Source organism: Poecilia mexicana, unplaced genomic scaffold (genome assembly GCF_051168715.1).
Source record: "Poecilia mexicana isolate PSO_F unplaced genomic scaffold, ASM5116871v1 scaffold_7, whole genome shotgun sequence".
Classification (NCBI taxonomy): domain Eukaryota; kingdom Metazoa; phylum Chordata; class Actinopteri; order Cyprinodontiformes; family Poeciliidae; genus Poecilia; species Poecilia mexicana.
This window is the reverse complement of record NW_028263376.1, coordinates 19278975-19302946: the sequence shown is the minus strand read 5'-3', so window position 1 is coordinate 19302946 and position 23972 is coordinate 19278975. Positions and strand designations below refer to the sequence as shown.

At 37.7% G+C, this 23972-nt stretch overlaps 2 protein-coding genes across 4 annotated transcripts; both read left to right on the top strand.

Moving 5' to 3' along the window:
• The first annotated feature begins 323 nt into the window (after positions 1-323).
• On the top strand, positions 324-6708 carry LOC106907052 (NEDD8-activating enzyme E1 catalytic subunit). Of its 3 annotated transcripts, none has more exons than XM_014972580.2 (18): positions 324-399; positions 493-531; positions 2246-2369; positions 2452-2532; positions 2640-2722; positions 2975-3055; positions 3159-3202; positions 3298-3362; positions 3506-3661; positions 4104-4206; positions 4297-4407; positions 4521-4574; positions 5543-5579; positions 5659-5740; positions 5843-5943; positions 6033-6096; positions 6171-6225; positions 6316-6708. In XM_014972580.2, exons 1-18 carry the CDS (start codon positions 380-382, stop codon positions 6402-6404), a joined length of 1389 nt encoding a protein of 462 aa, XP_014828066.1. In that variant the 5' UTR covers positions 324-379; the 3' UTR covers positions 6405-6708. The 3 variants fall into 3 exon arrangements, with proteins under 3 accessions (XP_014828066.1, XP_014828067.1, XP_014828068.1); XM_014972581.2 differs by having other exon boundaries at positions 336-399; positions 493-587; XM_014972582.2 differs by having other exon boundaries at positions 347-399; positions 493-555.
• Positions 6709-7670: 962 nt separating this feature from the next.
• On the top strand, positions 7671-12574 carry LOC106907051 (chemokine-like protein TAFA-2). The gene is given in 4 exon segments (XM_088007205.1): positions 7671-8884; positions 10996-11151; positions 11402-11526; positions 12434-12574. Coding segments are annotated over 4 exon segments (537 nt in total). The 5' UTR covers positions 7671-8769.
• The last annotated feature ends 11398 nt before the right edge of the window (positions 12575-23972 follow it).

Sequence of the window (23972 nt, the reverse complement as noted above, 5' to 3'; positions counted from 1 at the left end):
TTATTTATAATAATAATAATAATAATAATAATAATAATAATAATAATAATAATAATAATAATAATAATAATAATAATAATTTAATGATCAAAAGATAATGGCATAAATAAATAAATAAATGCTGATACTTTTTTCCACAGCACTGATAGCAATGAGCAACGGTACTTCATAAGCTGGACTGGACCACTACCTGTATTTCAGTCCAGTTTTTGTCAGTGGCGTGGTGCATTGAAAGTGAAGTACAAAAAAGCAACAGCGCCCTCTGGTGTACATGATAGTCACATAGTTCTGTGTTAACGCGGGAGCTGCGGTTCGCTGCGCAGCTTTGACTCCCCTGAATATAGTGCAGCCTGAATCGAGGACATGGGACCGTGAAAGTATGGCGGATGCCGAGGAGCCGTAAGTCTCAATGAACGTCAAATGTCATTTTTACCGTCAATATAACCCTTAGTTTCTCTTAAAACGAGCCTGATTTACTGTTTTTTTTTCCAGGGAGAAGAAAAGAAGGCGATTAGAGGACCTGACTGAGAAGTTAGTGACGAATGCTAAATAAAGGTCTCTGACTGGCGGCAGGTTTGCGTTGCACTGTAAGCAGCGACTGCTGGGCCAGCAGACATAAAAAATAAACATGTTGGCAACGAGCAGAGGGTCACTTAATATCCTTGTTAACTGGTTGAGATCCTTTACTTTTGGGGGGGAGCAGGACTGTGGGATATAACACAGAAAGAGGAAGATCTGTCATTTTCTACAAATGACAAATTAGCAAAGCTCGCGATACTTGTTAGCTACAAACAGGTCATGAATGTGCACTGTTGAAGACAACATACAGTAACATTATAGAACATTGAGTCAAACTTATTACCCCAGGAGAACTACGTGTTCAAGTTTAAATAGCAGTTACAGTATTCCAATAAGACAGTTGTCCATTAAAGCTATTAAAAACAAGTTTAATAGAACTATAGTTATTTACAAACTTTACTACTTCATTACTGTTATATCTTTTGCACTGGACCAGCGTCCATATGTCTCAGACTTGGTGAGCTTGCAGGAATGTCTGCCCATGCATGCTCTGCAGTGGTGGTAATCTTTTTCCTTAGTTTACACTTCTTTAGATGATGCTCCTGGTTCTTCCTAGACTTTGTTGATCTCCCACAGCAATTTAACCCCTCTCATTGAAGTTGATTTTCTTGCAATCCTGCTAGCTGCATAATTTTGGTTTGTATGGCCCATTTGATGCAGAGTGATGAGTTCATCCTTGAGATAACTGTGGTCAATCAAAGCAACATGATGTTAGGCACCACTCTGTTTTAAAGCAGCCATTCTGCTACTGAACCTCCATCAGAATGACACTAACATCATCCACCATCTCCTGGACCAAGTTTGAGTAAATTGAAGTGATGTTTGCAGATTTTCTTTGTTGTTCTGATTAAATACAATTTACGATCACTTTACAATAAATTGTATATTTCTGATCAGTTCTCATAGCCACCTAAAATCAAGGTAAACTACAACCAATAAGAAATAAAGAGACAAAATTGTTAAAAACAAAATGAAACAGGCAGCAAGATTTCTCTGTTTCTAAGCTTTTGGGAGAAACTTTAGTATTGAAAGTATTTTCTAAGGATTTACATTTAAGTGTGGTACATCTTAGTGTTTTTTATTTATTTATTACTGCACAGCAGATCTCAATTCCAAGTTATCTTCCATCAAATTTTTGTATTTTCAAAAAAGGATGTTAAGGAAGGACTGCACAGTTGAATGCATTATTGCTTCGTAACAGTAAGATCTGGAGGTCAAATTGTTGTATTTAGAATTCAGGTCAACTCCTACAAGGTATGATTGAAATAAAACCAAGTTTTTGAAAATATTTTCTGTCATTTGTAATTTTTTTTAAGAAAAGAAAAGGAGAAAGAAAACAACTGATTAAAATTGCAAACTGGATTGGGTAAGAAAAGAATCTGAGATTTTAGTTTTAGGCCATATTGCCCAGCCCTACCCACAATTCTGTGTTGCATCACTTTTACATGACCAAACAAATACCATGGGGCGAACCCACTCACCCCTCCTCAAGCACACAAACTAGATGGTGGCTGATGATTAAAACGTAACTAACATCAGCCGATACAGATGTTAATGCCGATGTGTCATGCATCTCTTTTCAAAAATGTAAAATGCAATAATTTGAACTATAGTACATGTTCAGTGTTTCTTTTTCCGTTTTGTTTCTGGTGTGTTTCGCATCCAGAATGGCTGTTGATAGTGGACACATGGATAGCGGCTGCGACTGGGATGGTCGCTGGAATCATGTGAAGAAGTTTTTGGAAAGGCCGGGTCCTTTCACCCATCCTGACTTTGAGCCAAGCACCGAGGTGACCGCCTTGAATATGTGAATAGAGTCCATCACTGTTCAGATGTAGTTTGGTTTAAATATGGCTGTTTTTGTTGAATCAGTCTCTGCAGTTTTTATTGGAGACCTGCAAGATTCTGGTAATCGGTGCAGGAGGACTGGGATGTGAACTCCTTAAGAATCTGGTAAGGAAATGGTTTTAATCGTTCCTATAGTGGCATATCAAATCCATTCTGTCTGGGCTATTTGAGGTGCATTATTATATCAATGTTGTATTTTTTTTTCTATTTAGGCCCTGTCTGGGTTTCGCCTTATTCATGTGGTTGACATGGATACCATTGATGTGTCAAATCTTAACAGGCAGTTTCTTTTCAGGTTAGTTTTACCTCTGTAATTTAAAAAAAAAGTCATTTTTTAACAAGAGCCAAGATGGTTCGTGAGAAGGGTTCAATCAAAGTAAATTAACTTAACACTATGGGAAAATTTCCAGACTTTCTCATGAATCAGTATTTAAAAATAGTATTTATTCCATCCATCAAATCTCGATGTTCCATCATCTCCTATACATAAAGCCTGGTATGTACATCTTGCCACATCTTTCATAAATAACATTAATTCTTTGTGTAGGCCCAAAGACGTTGGAAGACCAAAGGCGGATGTGGCTGCTGATTTTATCAACAGTCGTATCTCAGGATGTAAAGTTGTCCCGTATCCTTCACTCTTCATCCTGCTTAAACAAGTCATGTGTAGCTAACATTGTGTTATACGACTGCATGGTTCCCCGGCTTCTTTCCTGAGTGATAGCATTCAGTCACTTTAAAAAGATCCAAGACTTTGATGATTCTTTCTATAGGCGTAAGTGCATTTCTGCCTCTAAACCTCAGCAGAGTTAATCGGTTATTTGAATGACTTGAGGGGTCAAACTCATCCCAAGCTGTTTATCTTTGCAGAGTTTCACATCATTGTCTGCGGACTTGACTCCATTATCGCTAGACGCTGGATAAATGGAATGCTGGTACAATTTAAATGAAAGAAAAAAAATATATATATATATAAATACATATATATATATATATATATATATATTTTCCTCTTGTCTATTATGACCTGCTGTTTATGTGGAGAGGCTTAGCTAACCTAATTGATTGATCTCTGTAGATATCTCTCCTGAGCTATGAAGATGGAGTCCTTGATCCCAGCTCCATCATCCCCCTCATCGACGGGGGGACGGAGGGCTTTAAAGGAAACGCTCGTGTCATCCTGCCGGGCATGACTGCGTGTATTGATTGCACGCTGGAGCTGTACCCACCACAGGTAGCAACCCCATTTTTTCTAGGTTCACTTTCTAAACCTCGGAAATCCATTGATCTCTGATAAGTTTTCAGCCTGGTGTGGGCATGAATCCCAGTTTAACTGTTTTGGTGTAAGGTTTTTACTCCACCTGACCGAAAAAGTCAAACTTCCAGCAGAACAAATTATGAATCATCTATGTACAGAAACACCGCATGTTCCACTTTTCTTGACAGCTTTTATTTTAAGTAAAGCGGTCTGCTAGAGCAAGCTTTGTGAAAATAAAGAATGTTTAAAGAATTAATGGTTTTGAGATAGAAACTATAGAGGAGCTAAAAAAATTCAGAAGAAGATAAGTAAAAAAAATAACGATATGGAACATGAAAGTATTTTAGAAAACAAAACAAAATGTGAGACTCAAAGTCCTCATGGAAAATGCTTCTCTTTCAATTGTTTCAATCCACAGATAAATTTCCCCATGTGTACCATCGCAACAATGCCGCGGCTACCAGAACACTGCGTGGAATACGCCAGAATCTTACAGTGGTCCAAAGAAAGGCCTTTTGGAGGTTTGCATCAATCTAAATGTATATAATGTGGGAAAGAGAAATCGCTGAGTTTGTATAAACGTGTATAACTTCTGCCTTCCTCTCAACTAGACACGAGTTTAGACGGTGACAATCCAGAACACATCCAGTGGGTGTTTGAGAAATCCCAAGAAAGAGCGGCAGAGTTTAACATCACGGGAGTGACGTACAGACTCACGCAAGGTGAGACTGTGAATTATAAAACTTTTAATTCATGCAGCGCTAATTTGTCACACCACTTCTTATTTTTGACAGAACTGATAGAATTAACCTCAGAGTCGGCTTTTGTGTTGCAGGAGTTGTGAAGAGGATTATTCCCGCTGTGGCATCAACTAATGCTGTTATTGCTGGTATAAAACCTGGGTTTTTAAAGTGGCTATGTTTCTTCACTGGAGCTTTTGGCATCATCGGTCAATTTGCTTTTCCTTTTATGAAAAACATATTCTGAAGCAGAGGATGCAGGAACAGTTTCAACATAAGAGCTTGTTCTTTTTTTTTTTCACAATTTGATTTTTGTTTTCAATTTTAGCGTTTTAAGTTTCAAATGCAGTAGACTCACCTCTGTTGGCATAGAAACAGAGGAACTGTCTTTCTTCTTGTGGCAGCATTTTTTCTTCTTGAACGAGTGTTATTAGTCACAATACCAGTTTTCCAGTCTTCAGGGGCCCGTGTGTCTCAAAGCTCAGTCTTGTCCTGCTGTTAAATTACAAAGTGACTCATGTATAAATGCTGTACACCCAAAAAAATGTGCAGCACAATATTTTACAACTCAGCGTGTATAAAAATGAACGTTGCGTGAAAGTGTGTGGTAATTCATGCGAGCTAAATATGCGGCAGCAGAACAGCCTTTTTTTAGGCGACAATAACAAACTACAAAGCACCAAAACTCCCCTAAATAAGCTGAATTTTGATTCTTTTCAGTGATATTTAACTCAAGGAGCATCAAACCCAAAGTTTCCTGTGTGATTTTAATCTTTTATTGTTTAAATCTAAATGATGAAACTGAACCACATCTAGCCTCATGCAATTAGAAAATGATGGGAAAACCTGAGTTGGATGTAAACAGGATGTTGTATAGATGTTTCATGGAGGATATGACTTTATATTCTAACATACAACCTTAGCAATGAATTATGGTTTACTTTTTCTTAAATGGTTACTTTAAACATTTTAGTCCGAGTCGTTTCTGCTGTTTGTACTAAACTAGTTTGTTTTACCTAATGATTTTAAGAGTTTAAGTAGTTAGAATGCAATATTAAAACTATTAAATTCAGAAAATCATTAACATTTTTATACATTTTACTTCTGCTCTTCACAGCTGCCTGTGCAACTGAGGTCTTTAAAATCGCTACGAGGTTTGTTAGAGAAACAGATTTTCTTCAAGGTTTTATTCCTTGATGTGAGCATCAATTACAGTCAGATTTGTCTTTTCAGTGCATATATTCCCTTGAATAACTACATGGTTTTTAATGACGTGGATGGACTATACACCTACACCTTTGAAGCTGAGAGAAAGGTTTGTGTTTTTTTTTTTTTTTCTTTAACTAACCATAGACTGCGCTCGCAGTTTTCATACAGAGAACAATGATCGGTGTTTCAAATCATCTTTCTTTGACAGGAAAATTGCACAGCATGCAGCCAGATACCTCAAGATCTCCAGTTCCCTCCTTCTGCCAAATTACAGGAAGTTTTAGAGTACCTGACAGAGACGGCCTCCTTGTGAGTTCTCGGAACAAAAACACGACAACATGAGAAATGTACAAATTTGATCTATGATCACTTTAAGATGGTGTAATTTTTCTGTCCAGACAAATGAAATCACCGGCCATCACCACAACCCTGGAAGGAAAGAACAAGACTTTGTATCTGCAGGTAATTATGTAACATTTAAACTGCTGCACAATCCGTTACCTTGAGCTAAAACACATTTCCTAATCTTATTGCAGTCTGTTAAGTCCATCGAGGAGCGCACAAGGCCAAACCTCTGCAAAACTTTAAAAGGTACACAAGAGATGTCTTTTTTCTTTATTTATTTTTTATTTTTGGCCTTAAAACTGCAGATGCATCATATTTTATTTCCCTCCAATGCAGAGCTGGGCTTGTCAGACGGACAGGAAATAGCTGTTGCCGACGTCACCACTCCACAGACGGTTCTATTCAAGATTAATTTCACCGCTTGAGTCAAAAGCTAACAGACTAAACCGCACTGACGCATCTGAACGCGAACTGGATGTAGGATCGCTCCGTTTCTCTTGCTGTTGCAGTTGCACATTTGACATCAGGATGTAAATACGGCGCAGAAGGTCTCACTTGTGAGGCATCATGTCAATTGTGTTATCTGAAGATGGAATCAAATAATATTGTTTTTGTAACATGGTTTACTTCTTTATTTGTCCAGTGCAGATTCATATTATATCCAGTTTCTTCTTATTTGAGAGTAATTATGTATGTAAACTCCAACCCAATAAAGTTTATCATTAGAAATGTTGTTTTTTTTCACGTCCACAGCGTACTCTCTGAATTGTCTTGGGTTCTGGGATCAATGCAAATGTGAAAGACCAATTTGTTCCTGGATGTTGCTTTAATATTTCAACATAATGCTTTTTCCTCATGGTGCCATCTATTTTATGAGGCACACCAGTTCCTCCTGCAACAAAATTGCCCCATAGCATGTTCCTGCCACCCATACACTTCAAATAAAATGGGTTTACTTCAGGCAGTTGTTCCCTGTCCTACAAATGTAACATTGGGCGTTACAGCCAAGCAGTCCCACTTTAGTTTCAGTAGACCACGGGACATATCTTCAGAAATTAATGTCCCCCTGCCCAACAAACACCTGCTTGGCGTCGCTTCAACATCATCTCAAGCATGTGGTCACAAAATATAACGGTTCTGACACAGCAGAGCAGTCAGAAGGCTTCATTTGTATTTTTATTATATGTTATTCTAAATCATTACTGGATAATTAAACGGCTACTGATCCAATCTCAGCTTAATTTTTTTCATAGCCTGTTGACGTATAAAACAATTTTTTTTAATAGGTCAAACATGTTTTTTTTGTAATTAAAAAAACATGTTTGTTTTTTTAATTACATGTTTTAAACATTTCTCAACCCGTCCAGAGAGATGATTGCCCGTTGAATTCAAATGTATCAGTATTTTAATGTAGCACATTATCATCAGTGAAATGTTTAGCTGAAAACCAATTTTCTCCAGATTAAATCTTCTCCACCCACCAACAGTTGATCTTTATTTTTAGAGCTTTTCATCAAGGAATCACCCTGATCCTTTTATTTCTTGCCTAAATTTAATAATTTAGGTTTTATGTTATAGTTTCAGTGAATATTATAACTCTCTTTAAAATGTAACCTAATTAAAGGAGAAATATATATATATATATATATATATATATATATATATATATATATATATATATATATATATATTTAAAATAGATATATTTTAAAGAGAAAAAAAAAGAAAAAAAAAATCATTCTCCATATCCAGTGTGCATGTCAACACTTCCCTTAAGCTTCTTAAGGCACTAATGAAAGTGGCCGCTTATTGTCCGGAAGACAGATGGTTTCTGTCTTGATTAAGTTTTAATTTTCCTCTTGGATGGAACTGACAAGCTTGTCTGGTTCTGTCGTGAACAAGCGTCTCTCTCCCGTTGCTTCCTGTCTAAAGGGTAACTACGGTGTGACTCCTGGGACAGGAGCGGATCTGTGAGAGTGCTTCTTTTTTTTTTTTCTGGAGCTGACTTTTTCATTCTTTGTTCTGCAGCAGGCCTACACTCCTGTGATTATTTATTTACTTGATTTTATTTTTTATTTTTTCCAACTTCGAGGGATAATGCTTCAAAACTGGAGATTAGTATTTAATACAACCTTGTTTTTCTCCTGATGGTGCTCTTACGCAGACAGACTGATGGGGACTCCTCTGAAGCCTTATCATGCACATAAATAAGACACAAGGCGCAAGTAAGTGGAGAACATTAATTCTCATTGCTATTAGAAGCTCGGTATGCCACACACTAATGTACATAGTGTCTTTAAATAGGAAGGTAGGTTTAATAACACTGTAATAGCACCTAATTAGTTTGGTTCAAATTTATCTTTCTGCCAATGCAAAAAGCAGATGTACTATAAAAATCTGTATTTTTATGCAAAACGTAAGTTGCTCATGGAGTGTTCACTTTGTATCATCATGGTTCAGATGCTCTGTGGTACTTAGGATTAAAGTTGCGTTCCAGTTTTTTTTTTTTTTTTTTTTTGCGTGACTCATCAGGACAACCACTTTATTCACAAAGATATACACAGCTGAAAGGAAAATATGACTCAGAAAAGACTTTAGGTCTGGGTCTCGTCTGCTCCAAATATTGCTCCCAGGCGTTTGGCTTGTTTTTTTGTTTTGTTTTTCAAATTAAATTTTTCACATTCTGGTAAATCAACTTAATGCGCACCGCTTAGACTCACCTGTGCAATTTAAAAATCACAGCCTGTTCCACACATTTTGCATGAATCTCCATTTTCCTGTGTAGGTAAGATGAAGATGATCAAACTGACACAACAATTACTCTGGGGGTTCATTTTGCTCTGCACAGTAAACCTCAGCATCCAGCAAGTGTCCAGTGGCAACCAAAGCTCTCGAGGACAGAGAGGTAAGCATCAGCCCGGTCAGACCAATACACACCCAGCGGGGCTCATTAGGGCTCCTGGTCAAAGGCCTGCTGAATTGGAGCAGAGCTCAGTTAAAGCACAACCATCTCTAGATCCACCGCACATGTTTTATGATGCTATAAGTCACAGCGCAGTTGTTGTTTTTCTTTGTTTACAAAGTATGAAATTAGTGATCCTTAACAATTCTCGCAGATGCATCTCAGTTTATAAAAATATCACTGAAGAGTTAAGTAATTGCAGTAATTTGATTCCAAACTGAAACATATATTTTCATTAAGCAGAATGAAATACAGTAAAATTAAACCATTTATTTAACTTATTTTTTTTATAATTACAGGACACAGCTTATGGAAACTAAAGCAAAGGTCATCTGACAATTTGAATATCACTTGATATGTAATATGTAATATATAAAACGAGAAATAAAATAATATATAGGTTATAGCTGGGTTATGGCTTTCTCCATCTTGGGAGCGAATGCACTTTTACCTTCCAGTCAACTTTCCATTATTAGACTATGGAGCACTCCATTAGTAGGACGCTTATCTTGCAGTTAACCCTTTGTGGTTACCCTCTTCTTGAAAGCTGCAAATGAATGGTGGAGATGCCTGCAGTGTTCGCCATGATTGTACAGACCGCAACGACGTGCTTTTAGAATTTAATTGTTTATGTAAATTAGTTTTTTAAACACATTCCTATTTACTGAACTGCATACCTATTTATTAAATTAGAAGCTCTAAGCAGATTTTCAAGGTTTTCTTTTCATAGATCTCTATATATGAATTTGTTGCTATAAAATCAGTGGTTTCTGCTCTAGATGTTCAGTCCCCCTGGGGGCTTTTGGAAAATTCTTCAATTCCCTGGAGATGATAATATAATGGTTTACACATTTTAAATGAAGAGACAGGATTTTGTGTCATGGGGAAAAAAGGTTTCGAGGCATTACTTAAAGAAATCAAGCAATGGTTTACATAACTCTGCATTTGCATATAATATGTACTGAGGAGCACCTAGAGACTTAAACTGTCAGATAATGTAGTGGAGTAAAAAGTACATTACTTGTGACAGGAAGATCGGGAAGTACCATCACGAAACAGCATAAAATATGAATGTTCAAGTGAAGTACTTTTGAAATATGTGATAGTAATGAACTAGAATAGTGAAGTAGAGAAAATAAATGTTCCGTCCTTCGTTGTCTCTGAGTTTCTAAACATTTTGCTTATATCTAGTGTGCAATACATTTGGCATATTCTAAGTTTTTGAATTTGACTGTATAAATAAGATCGATGTTGTAAAAAAAAAAAATACTTGGAAATGTTTGTTCTTCTTCAATTTGCTACTTTGCTATTATGTGTTACTCATATATTCAAACAAGTGTCATTATCTAAAAAACAGAATTTGTACATAACATTTTTGCAAGTTTCACTACATTATTTTCATCAAATAGTTTGTACTTGACGTATATTTTCAAGTACTTTTATACTCTTGTTTGGATAATGTATGGGATAACTTAAGATACTTGAGTAAAGATACACAACAGTACTGTTACTTTCCCTCTGATTTCTGGCGGTCAGACACGTATCAGGTCATGATTTGGATTGGTGATACTTCTCATTCCACTAGGTGGTGCTGTTGCTCTAAAAACAATAACAACAAGCGGTCTAAGTAATTGTTCAGCTGCCTTCTTACTGGGTAATTAAAATGAGATAAAAAGTCATTTATTTTTTCCAGAATTTAACATTGATTAACGCCAGGACACCGCCTATATCTGTGGAGTTTTAAAGGGTCACTGATGAATGTTTGAGTGGCTCACCAAAACCAATAGCTTTAAACAATTATAATAGACATTTTGTTTACACATTCATCAGACAGAGACCGGGACAAAAAGTTCATCAATAAAGCTTAGCATTTTTCTCCAGCTTGTTTTCCACTTTCTTAAATTCCTATTAATAAAAAAAAATGTAAAACATCAAGGTTAGAACTGCTGGTTACCTTTAGTGACACCACTGTTGAGATAGTGAGTGCAGTGGTCTTGTGCTCCTTCTTGAATCAAACTGATTTTCTTTTTTTCCTTACTGCATTTCATGGTCAGGGTCATCACAGGAGAGGACGGGGACATGTGAAGTGGTTGCGGCTCATCGCTGCTGCAATAAGAATAAGATTGAAGAGCGCTCTCAAACAGTCAAGTGTTCTTGCTTCCCCGGACAGGTAGCCGGGACAACAAGGGCACTGCCCTCTTGTGTTGAAGGTAATAATACAGAAACCCCCTCTCGCAACTCTCTCAAAAAAATAAATATTTTGCTACGACTGGAAAGTGTTGCGTGTCAAAGTCGAGTCACATTCACCAGAAACCGCTGATGTCGAGGCTTTTAAAGTCCAAAGGAGCATGACATCTGATTGGGATGTTTTTTCCCAAACAACTCGTCTTTTTTTTTTTGGAAGTTCTTCAATCGAAAAAGTGACCCTTTGCCACTCTCCCCCCACCCTATCTCCTCTAGCCTCCATTGTGCGTCAGAAATGGTGGTGTAAAATGGAGCCGTGTCTGCAGGGGGAGGAGTGTCGAGTTCTCCCTGACCTCACTGGTTGGTCATGCATCTCTGGGAACAAAGTGAAGACCACGAAGGTGAGGAGGGGCCCGGCATTAGTCTGAGTCATAGTTGGATTTGTCCATCCATCCAGCTGTTAGCGTTACCTGCTTGATTCCTCACAAGGTTTCAGGAGGGGTGCTGAGGCATATCCCAGCTGACCGTGGGCAAGAAGTGAGGCACACCTTGAATAGGTTCCCAATCCAACACAGTCATTCTATTCAAGTTTCTTTTTTATAGCAGCGATAGCAATCAAAATTGTCTGAAGACGCTACACAGATGTCTGTGCCTAAGCTCCCTGGAGCGAGCATGAAGGCAAAAGCAAGGGGGGGAAAAAAAAAGAAAAGAAAACAAAAAAAACCTTGCTTTTTAACAGGAGGAAACCTTGAATGCTGCCAAGCTTTTACAAATGGGTCTAGGGGATGGATGAACAGGATCCATAAAGAAAGCCAGACATCCAAAAAAAAAGAGAAGAAAAGGGACTGAAGAAGAGAGCACACAGAGAGAGAAACCAATTTATTCATACAAATGTCACATTGAAGTTAGCCTAACTATTGTATGTATACATGATGCACTGAGATGATGCATCGCATTTACAAGAATGAAAATGGCATTCGGAGTATTAATTATAGAACAGCTGAGTGGGCATACAGTGTGCTTATGAGGTTACTGTTGGAAGGATAAACAGAGCAATGAGGCAGATAACTGTGTCAGTGATGACAGTCATTTACATTAGGGGTCTGTATGTGGGCATCCCATATCTCATTAGTAGATCGGAAAGAAAGGGAAAAGCTCTCAGCCTTACACAATAAAAAACAACTTCACAGTAAAGCACTGCATGCAGATCTGGTTTCGTGGCGAGCCTAATCTTTTTTGGGGACTTCCTGGTTGACTTGTATACGTCCTAAAACTTTATTCTCCGCTGCTATCCTTTGATTCTGACAGATTCCGCAATCAAGTGTAATAACTGCTCCCATTGGCTGTATCAAACCTCTTGCTCTCGCCATCCTCAGTGCGCTCGGAAAACCTAATTCCATAATCTGGTGAATGATGGGGCCAAGAGGACAAACAGGAAATAAGCTGTGAACTAATTCTGCACACTAAAACCCATGTAATTAAATCTGACGGCCAAAGGAAAACCCCACCGCTTTTAGAAACGAGCTGTCTCTGAAGTTGCCTTTTTGTTGAACTGCTTTTTATACATAATTCATAGCGAGGGGGAAATATTTTACAGTGAAAGTGGGGCAGGTAAGCAATGGAAGCATGCCGAAAAGGATCAGTGGCTTCACTGCAGCCACAACACGGTAATATTTAATCAAGGATAAAACAGAATAGGATTCAGGTACATTTTTTTTTCTTTTTGCTGCAGGAAGGGGGATGACTTCTTTGTGAGGGGATGTAAGATGATCTTTAGTTTTAGAAAAATAAAAACAGAACTCATAAGTCAAAGCATAAAAAATTGAAGCAAACTCGCATTCTACAGCATGATGAAAGAAACTAATTGATGAGAACAATTTGGTCCCATAAGTCGTTTTGATCTACCATACCTGGATGACATGAAAGGGAAACCGAGTTTTCAAATCATTAAGGACATATTTCGAGTCATTTTCAACAAATCTTCAGCTGGTGGTTTTGTAAACACTGCTCATCTTATATTTTATAGATCTCTTGGATTAGTGAACGAGTGACACCACGGTAAGCTCATGCAGAGGCAGGCCAAGCAGAGACCTTCCCAACATGTGCCCAGAAAGTGCCTGGTTGTAATCATACTTTTACTTTCACATCAGGCCCACCAGTTCACTGCGAGTTTAAATCAGGTCAAACGTAGCTCATGTTGAGGGAGAGCTGTGTGACAACACGCTTTAGTGATTAGGTTTCAATGTTTTTATCAGCTATGTTACTAATTCAGTGACATTAAATACTATTTCAACTTTCAAATAATAATTACTCCTTCAAGTCCTCTCTGCTCTGCAAGTGGCAATGTAATAAAGGGGTTAAAATGTTGTACATCTGCGCGTTCTTATTCCGAATCTTCTTGCATATCTGATCCAAATATGACAAGCCCATTAAGTAACCATTACCTCCAGTGATTGGTCCAAGACCTTTGACCGGGAGTTGCATTTGTTCAAAACCAGTGTATCCTTTCACTGGTTTCACAGCCCACACAGAGGGAAGCATTTGTGAAATTTAACCAATGCCAAGCTTGCAGAGATCCAGTTTGAATGCCCACAATGAGACAACAAGTGAAAGGTTGGGAGAAAGGTTTTGACTTGAGCAGAAATTAGAAAGACCACAGCAGAGTTCAGGCTGGTAATGCCACAGGCTGTCCATGTCAAACACTTATTCAAAAATAACTCATTTAGTTTTGCTTAAAGTTCATAGCCTGGAATGACCTCTGGTGCATTACTAAATAAACCAACACGAAGTTGAAGCAGTTTTGCTAGATATGCTGTAAAACAAGTTGCAATTCAAGGAGAAGGACTGAGATTAGCTACAAGCTTGGATCGTCAGATGTAAGTATTGTGTGAAAGGCCTGCTCCTTCAGTCAGCTTGAGGCAACAACACCAGCAGCGACCTTTAGTCCAGTTTTTTATGCTTCTGCGGGAGCCTGCCTGTGTAATCTGGCTCATTTTGTGTTTATCACGGGTTTATCACTGATCAAAAAGAATGAAAACTGGGGCTGCCAAAAGTGGGATGAGGTGGAGGAAGGCACCAATTGCTCATATCTATGAGAGTGATAACACTCTGTAAAGGCCATTTAATAGGCTGATAACAGGCCAGGCAAATGTCTTGTCTTTAGTTCACAGGGGTTGATTCATCGGCCACAAAATAGACTTTTGTAAGCCGTAGCTGTAAGTCGATGATAATACTGGGGTGACATGACTGTTGCAGAATTTATTCTCTCTTTCACTCTGTCCCTGCTCTCTTTGTAATGGATACTTCTTACTTTAATCAACGCAGTGCAGTAAATTGAGATTTTATCAAAGCTTGTAAATATACTACGTACACAGCCCCAGAACTGCTTTGAAAAATAAAGGTAAAGGGGAAGCAACCTAAACATGGATTCTTCCTACTGGCCACCAGGAGGCTTCAAATTTTCTTGTGAAACTGCATTTAATGCTTTAGAGTGCCTTGTTGCTTCACAACACACCCAGACCAGCACTGGTTTGATCAGCAGTGCTCACACAGCACCAGTTTAAGCACTGGTGGCTGTAACGTAGCAAAATATGAAAAAAGCAAAGTGTTGTGAATTCTTTCCAAGTTCATTCACGGTCATTCATAGATTCGGCCGAGAACAGCGACTGTGAAAGCAGCTATGTAGAACGCATTGTCCTGCATGTGTAAAAAGAAACAACTTGGTTATCGGTAGTTTGGCTTCCCAAACCAGCCCTTAGCTTTAAAACTTGTCCTTTTCTCTGGACAAAGACAGACTTAGTACCAAGACAGAAACTCTTTTATGTAGGACACGTGTCAAACTCGAGGCCCGCGGGCCAAATTCAGCCCACTATTACTATTTAGGGCCACATAAACAGCAGCAGTGCCATTTATGTGGCCCTACATAGCAGATAAATAGGGGTTGAATCACCGACCATGAAATAGTGGCAGATGAATTAGAGTCTAGAACCCAGAGCGCCACATCTGTTTATGGGGCCCCGTAGATTTTGGAGGACCAGATAAAGAGAACCTTCAAGATGACAGTTGTGCACTTAAATATTATTTTAATCAGTCAAATCAAATGAGCTTTTTTGTACGTGCAAAAGTACATCAACATGAAAAGATGTTTAATAGTGTTTAATTATTAGAAGTATTCATCAAACCCAAAGAAAGCTATAACATTTTAACAGTTTTTAATAGGCAGTTTTATTAATACATTCTGCCACAACTGGCAGAATGTTGACATTAATTAAGTTTATGTGGCCTGAAATGAAAATGAATTTGATGTAGGAGATTGGCACAGGATTGATTTTGCTAGGATAAAAACCCTTCTTGACCTGGAACAGCTTAGACAGAAAAATCTCAAAACTGTACATTTCTATTTGATCTGTTTTACCATAGCAGATATTCTTTAGGAGTTTTGTAAGTTATAGCCCTGATTAAAGTGCAATAAATCACTAGTTATGGCTGTAATCTATGAAGATGCTTCAGCAAAGCAATAATAAAAAAAATGGCATAAAATGTGAGTTAGCTCACTGTGGCAAAATCTGTATCAAACTTTACAAGGGCAGCATTTTTGCAGGAAGCACCACTGTTCAGCTTTCTTTGTTTTACTTCAATATTGAGAGCTTTTCTCACTTTTAGCTAGTCTTATCTGAGACACACACTTTACCAGCCTTTGGGTAAGTTTATCAGCTGCACTAGCTTATCTCTTGACAGACTTCAAGTTTACATACTGTAGTTTAGATGTCAAGCTTTGGAGCTGGAGGTAGAAATCTGTGAATGTTTGACTAAAATAATAATAATAATTTTAAAAAAAGTCAGAATTTCCAACACACTAAGCTTTACTTTGTGTCCAAAAGTATCAATATCGATTTCCCCTTACAAAAAGAAAGAACCACTCACTCTTTGTCTTCTGTATCTGTTTTTTAGGTGGCACGGTAGCAAGACAGAAGCTTCTGCTAAAAAGTTCAATCCTCACCTGACCGGCTGCTGTCAACTTTTTGCAATATTGGACCCCTCACAGACAAAGCCGGGAAAAACAGATATTTAATTAGATATCTCCTGGCTGAGCTCAAAACTGCAGAAACTCATTATTTAATTTTCATTTTTCTTTGAATAGTTTTGTTTTGTGTTAATCCCCTAGAGAGAACAATCCAAGAGATTGGACAAGAGATTAAGTGATGTAGTTTTTTTCCAAATCCAAACTGAGAGCTTCAGCTAAAGTCTTTGTTTTCTTGCTTGAAATGCCGGGCACATTGTGATGCGCTCAATCAAGGTTTGGCCCGAGCTGCTGGCAGACCCTTAAAAAGACATTTCGTGGATTTTTTTTTTTTTTTCCAGGTGGCAGAAAGTGAACCTAGTCTGTGGATCGTGACTCGCTGTCGCTTAAAGCAACAGACCACAAACACTGAGAAATTCATGATTACACTGTGTGGCAATTGTAGTCGGCGCTGTCCCTTACTCTTAGCTTCCTAACGAGGTCAGGTCCCTTTAGACTACCGTAAAGAAGCACTCTCACTCCCTACACAAATGCACACGCATACAAAGGCAGCTTTTCTTTTTCTTTTTTTTTTACCCCGCTGGTCACAGGCCACCATCTGCAAGGCTGTGATGGCATGCACACAAGCATGAAGTCCTAACGCAAAACAAGAACTGTTTGAAATGCTAATCATTAGGAGAAAGGAGAGGAGAAAAGAAGAGAAGAGGAGCTTCTTCGTTGCAGAGAGTCTTTACATCAGGGTTTTTTGTTTGGCTCTCTAAACTGAGAGCTCCCATGGAGGAGACTCTTCGTATAGTAATGATCTGAAGCACCGGTGGTTTTCTGGCTCGGAGCGAGTCGTCGCCTCTAAAAGAGCAGAATGTTTATTACCACTTAATCAGTTGTCCTCTTAATATGCATATTGCACATTTTCCTCCTGGACTCACCCTGACTGACTCTCTTTTATCTCTTGAGCTCAACCAAACGTTTCGCATTTTGTCATTATGAAAAAAAAAAAAAAAAAATATATATATATATATATATATATATATATATATATATATATATATATATATATATATATATATATATATATATATATATATGTATATATATATATTTTTTTTTTTTAGCACAACTTCAGCAGCTGCACATCAATCCATTTTAGACATCCTGCTTGTGTGAAGACCACATGCTGTTCTGGCTGAAGGTACCTGAATTCAAAGCAGCTTGCTCAACATCGCACAATTATGCATTATAATTGTTTTCCTCGAGACAAAATTCTTTACTGAGCCATCATAGCATTCAGGGATTCATGCAGGGTTTGGTTTGTAAACATTCAAATCATTATTACTATTCGATGTTTCCAGGGAACGATGATAAGATAAACAATGTCATTTTAGGTCAACAACTAAGTATTTCTGCCTACCCTAAGACAGGGATGTGACTGAGAGAAATATGCCTTTGCACTGGAGAGTTTCTGTCAAATGTCCCATAGTGGCTAAACTCGGCTGAAGCTTCAGGCGCTGCTGATGCAGATGGGTTATAATATGTTTGAACTCCTTTAAATAAAGTCAGACATTGGTGCTTTGACAAAATGTCCTTCTATGAAGGCTGGTAAGTCAGTGAGTGACTAAGAAATAAATATAGTTTGGATGTTGTTGCTTGGAGGAGACAACAAAGGACTTCAACTTAATACATTCAGGTTGTAATAATGCAGCAAGGTCCACAAACAGTCCTGCAAAAATGTATTTACCCACCTTGTATATTTCTTCTGTTATTGCTTTTTTTTTGTAATTCAGGTAGTGGTTAAGGTTGCTCAGAGTGTAAGTGTTAGTAATTCATGAGGCTTTTTTTTTTTTTCTCTGAGGAGTGACAAGGATGTCACACAGAAACCCCTTTCTCACAGCTAATCTTTAAAACAGGGGAAACAAAACAACATGCCATTCAGGTAAGGCAAATTTATGTAATACCTTATAAGATTTACTAATATGTAAGGCTAAGGCAACAATTAAGAGCTGTAACAAATAAGGCTAGACGAGGTCTTATGTTTTTTTTTCTGAGAAAACTACAATCAAGAGTGAGTTTCCACTTTGCTGCAGTTCTCATTCTTCATACATTTAGGTATTTATCTCCTCATCGAAGCTAAGCCACTGTCTTCATCAGAACAGGCTGTTTCATAAAACCAGACTTGGAAATATATTTTTGTCAGAGATATGGCACAGATATATCAAAAAGTCCTTCAGACCTAGTGTTTGTTACAGTGGAGGATTTATAATTCGCTGAGCTTGCTTCTCTTTCAAAGGCTCTTGCAACCTTGTCAGAGTTCATAGCAAACCTGAAAATTATGAATAAACTGTCCAAATTATTAACAGCAGAAGCACCAATAGATGTGTTAGACATAATTTCACGAGGCATATGAACAATTTATTCCACAGTTTTTTTCTTTTTCTACTCAGATTTTCCAATTGTGGGTATCGCAAGTAAATAAAGTGCTGCATTGATCTTCCTTTAGCTCCAACAGACCAGGCGACGCCTTTTACCCAATCATATTCATTGAACTATTTTCCATGTCGGATTAACATTCCTCTGAAATGCAAAGCTAATTGGACCTAAAGATCCATTGATTCCACTGGTGTTTTTAAAGGTTGACCAGATTTTGCCAACTGAACTCTGGAAACGACAGGAACTCGTCGAGCTTAAAAACTTTACAGGATCTAAATATGAGATTAGATTCTGTAAATGTTTTTATCAGAGGAATATTTCCACAATTTCTTTTGTGTTTACTTTTGGACACATTTATTTTTTTTATATTTTTTCATTGACGTATGTATATACATGTATTAGACTGTCATGTCTGTTCTTAGAATAATATGTTGTTACTTTTATTGAGTTATATGTTGTTTGTGTGAACATGTTCTTATTATCAAGAGCTCCCTTTTAGCAATAAAAGCTTGGAGTATTAAAATAATATTTTTCACCCAGAAGGGATTATGTCAGTGCTGACATCACACATCCTCAGATTTGTGTTTCTATCCCCAAAATACCAAGAGCGTTCACACACTTTGTCATTTTTAAAAGGAGTTGTGTGACATTCATTAGGCGTTTTATATATATATTTTTTTAGATATGTTTGTGATCCAAACACTCTCATGCAGGGTCTCACAAAAAGTTTAGGGAAGTTGCAGTGTTTTGATTACCTTTTATCTGTGATATAACCCTAAAGTCTCACAGAGTTTTATATCTGCGCTTCTTTACAAATTAGGTAGAAACCCAGTGAGCACCTGTCAGGATCCTTTGGTTTAAAAATTACATCCCATAATATGAAGATGACAGCAGCCAAAACAAGGTAATTAAGTTTATAGGCATTATAAAACCTACACTGTTGGCTGGAAAATGGGGAGAGCGCTATTAGATGAGGTTTGAATACTGACAATAATAGACCACATTATATTTGCAATGATAGCTGAAGAAAAAGGGATTAAACATCCACAAAAGGAGATGGAAATAATTATTTGCCATTTGAGAGTTATGAGTCACTTCATTTTCATAATACAAACAAGATTCACGAGTAATTTCTATCAGCCCATTTGAGATGAGTTTCTGGATGATATGTGGGATGGCGTCTGCGGTCTCTGAAGTATCCTGTGGCAAATTAAAAACATATAGTTTATTGTGGATTATCCACAGCAGTGAATGCAGTTCAGCTTACAGGATTTATCTGGTAGCTCGGCCATTATGAATAAACTCATCAATGAAAACTTCTGTGTAGGAGGGAAAGACTAACTGTGGTGCAAATTTTGTCTAGATATTTGCATGTTGAATTCTTCTCTATGTTTTACTATTACATAGGAAATGGATTTATATCTATATAAAAAAAAACTAAATGTGATTTTATTTAAATACATCACTGCAAGATGAAAGTTACTTCCTTTCAGGCTTTTTGCATTCACACAAACATTGCTCAATTGATTTCTCATACCAAATGTAGGTTTGAAATTCACTTTTTAAATGCATTGTACAACTTTACTGCATTTAGCAGTTTTGAGAGCTGCCATATATCTTTGCTGTGCTACAATTTAACTCTTCAGCCTGGAAAACTGACTTTTGAGGGAAAAAAGGTGTATCTGAAGCGGAAATGTCGACTTATTTATTTTATGAGGAATGTTTAAGTTGATATTTTCATCTCAGAAGTTTGCAGGTGACTTTATGTCTTGGTTAAAGTAATAATAACTCTGACCCTTCACAGTTCGTGTGAGGGGGAGACTTGAATCTCAATACACACATTTAATCAAGTACTGCAAGATATAAACTTTAAGCAGTTGACATGGAAAAACAAGATAGAATTACCCTAATGAGCTTTTGCTGCTGAACTAATTTGGACACACACAGTGAGAGAAAACTGCCATGGTGTTTGTGATTTTGTGTGTGGTTTTGTTAAAATCACATTGACTTAAGGTTATTGCTTATGTTTCATTATCTACACTCATATTTGTGTGTGTGTGTGTGATGTGTGTGTTCTCGGGCTTGCTGCAGTTAGTCTTACATTCTGCTCTTTTCCTCCCACCTGGTCCTGGTTTGCTGTTCACACCACCTGCACCGTGTCGGTTGTCTGCCTCCATCAGTATAAATGCTTCTTTGTTCTCTCTCAGATTCTCATTTTTTTTTTGTTGTTTCTGGTTTTTTCCTGGTGTAACTGGGTTTTAGCTAAAGCTATACTCTAAAGCTTTGTAGATGAAATTTTAGTTTAAATCTGCCTCTTAACCAGCAATTATGTTCCCTATATATACAATTTACAACTATAGTTTATCAGTAATGTAAAAAAAAAAAAAAAAATCCAAGATGTAGATTTTTTCAATATCTTGAATCATGGAAGTTTAACCTACCTTTAAGCTGAAACCTCATAAACAGTTCTAATAATTTATGCTTTTCATTTAATTTTGTCTCTTTACAGTTGCAAACTTTTATTTTATTGGCATTTAATGGGATGAATCAACAGAAAATAGTGAAGAATCGCATCAGGTGGAAGAAAGTTTACACCTAGTTTAGATTTTTTAAATCTGAAAAGTGTGGCATGAAATTGTTTTCAGTCCTCTGGAGTTAATATTTTTGCATAAGCACCTTTCAAATTCTAACTGCAAGTCATTTGGAGTATGTTTCTGTCAGGTTTGCACATCTAGAGGCTAAGCTTTTCTGAAAATGTTTAATTGTAAAGTAGCTCAGTGCCTGAGACTTTAAGCCATTCTAAAACACAGATTTGGTTTGATCTGAATCTTTACGTTGTTTTTGGTCCTCTGGAAGGTAAGCATCCACCTTAAACAGGATCTCCTCTGCTTTATTTCATTTTTGCATCAACTATCTGTTTCTGCTAAAAAAATGCATCCCCACATCATGATGCTGCCACCACCACATTTCATGGGCATTGTGTGCTTTGGATGTTTGTTTTATTTTTGGCTTATAGACCCAAATGCTCTGAGTGTCTTCCTCCACATGTTTACAGTTTTCCCTGCATGACTTGTGGCTAACATTTAACAGGATTTCTAATGGCTTTCTTTCAACAATAACTTTTTTTTCTTCTTCTTTTTGCGCCACTCTTCCAAAAAGGTCTCATTTGTGGCTTGCAGGACTAAAAGAGGTGTTGAGCTGAGCTGTGGATCTCTAAGCTCATTAAAAGTTACTACGGACCTCTTAGCTGCGTCCCTGTGTAATGCCCCTTTTGACCAGCCTGTCAGCTTAGGTGGATGATCATGTCTTTGAGGATTTGCTGCTGAACCATCATGTTCTTTCCATTTTTAGATGTTGAGTCCAAAAAGTTTCCATGAGATTCTCAGTTTGATGTACCGTTGTACATCAAACTTCTTCATGACTTTTCACTGTGTCCCTTTCTCTTCATGATGATGTTTGTTAAAAACGCTTGTATGCTCAACAAAAAGTCCGAATGATAAGTCTCTTTAATTTTTAATTTGTGGATCAGAAGGTGTGGGAACTATGTCTCAAAGAAAGGCTATTGAATAGAAATTAAACTATTTTTAACATTTCTATCTAAAATATTTCAGAAACCAACCTACTCCAACCTGCTCGATAATACTTAATTATGTTGATCTGTCGCAGAAAATAGTAGTAAAATACACATGATTTTATAGTTGTAATAGAAAATATGAACACTATTGTAAGTCAGAGGATAAAAATAGTTGAATCCGTAGTGTTTGCGGTCATGTTTTGTACGTATACTGAGGTTCAGAGCAAAGAATCTCTTCATCAGCCACTGTTTTGACTCAGCAACACGTTTTATATTTTAAGAACAAGCCAGCATACGAATGTAAACAAGTATCTGGAACAATAAAGCCAGAGCAGCTTTCGAAGTATGACGCAGCACTTTGTGTGTTTAATTTACTGCATTCCAATTTCTTGAACTATTTTTAAAGGGTCTCGTATGGGTAATTGCGATTTACTGTCAGTACCCATTAGGCTCAAGTTTAAGTGTGAGGGACGAGAGGTGGGGACAGAAAATAACCTGGAGCAAGACGCAACGGTCACAGGGAGAGATTGGACATGAGTCGCTCGCTGCTCATTTCGCGTCCTTCGTCTCAGCTGATGACACATTCTGTTATTCTCTGCCACTGCACACAGAATGGAGTGAAAGGAAAACGAAGGCGGTTTTATGCTACACACAAAGACGTGTTAATGGCGTACAAGTCTCCTCTGAGGGCACAACAATTTTAATTTTCAGGTCCACCACAGATTATTCCTAACAACCAGCCCAAATCAACTCCATTAATAAGAACACACAGCTCTCAAACTCAGCCCGGAGGCACGTGTGTGTGTCACACTTAGTCTGTTCAGGGTCTACAAAGCTGAACCACTTTACCAACCTATTTTTGCAAACCTGAACTAACTGTGTACTATGTGCCGTGTTATTCACAATAGCCCAACAAAAGGCACAGGGAGCTCATCTTTAATTCAAAGCCTCTCTCTCTCTCTCTCTCTCTCTCTCTCTCTCTCTCTCGTACACAGAGATAAATCCTCTTCCTATTTATAAGGGAGGGGGGGGGAAGCCTCCAAGTATTCATCTCTCCATTCAGCAATTATTTAGCGTACCTGTATCCTCGACAATTTTATAGAAGGATTCAATTTTGCGTTTCCGTAGGCATTTAGGCGACGCTTTCACCCAGAGTGACATTGAGTGCTTGAGCTCATTTTTCTTCCACAAACCTGCGACACGTGATCGAGGCACAGCTTGTCACATTAATCTCTAAACAATCACATCAGGTTCTCAGCAGGTTGCAACTTATTCAAGTCGCCACACCTGCAAACTAAACGTCCTCGTAGAGCTTTTCCCACCTCAAACATGTGTCCTGTTTGCACTTCGTTATCACACGTAAACATTTCCGATCGTCAAAACTGACTAGGTTTTGAGTAATTTCAGTAAATACATATTTAAGTCCCAAAAGATGATTGAAGATGATAGTAATTACTAAGGGGTAAAACACTATCTCAAACAACCCAACCCTACTTGAAAATTTAAGTTCCCCCTAAATTATTGTGCCTCTGTCATCAAATGCGAACTTTAACTAGCAGGACGTCTTTTATGTGTTTTAGAAAACAATTAGAGGTGGGATTAAGATATTTTTTTCAATCTACTTGTGTTTTGTGAAAGCAGTGATGTGGTTAAAGTCAGTAGTAGTAGTTACAGGCCTGGTTTGTGCATGTCAGGTTTGTGGATCAAGGCAGTGATGCAGTGATGACGTTTGGTTTATGCAACCGGACAACTGTAGGTACGAAAGGTGTAACAAGACCCAGAAGGAATTTCCAACAAGAAGAGGAAGAGGGTGAGATTTGTGATTTAAA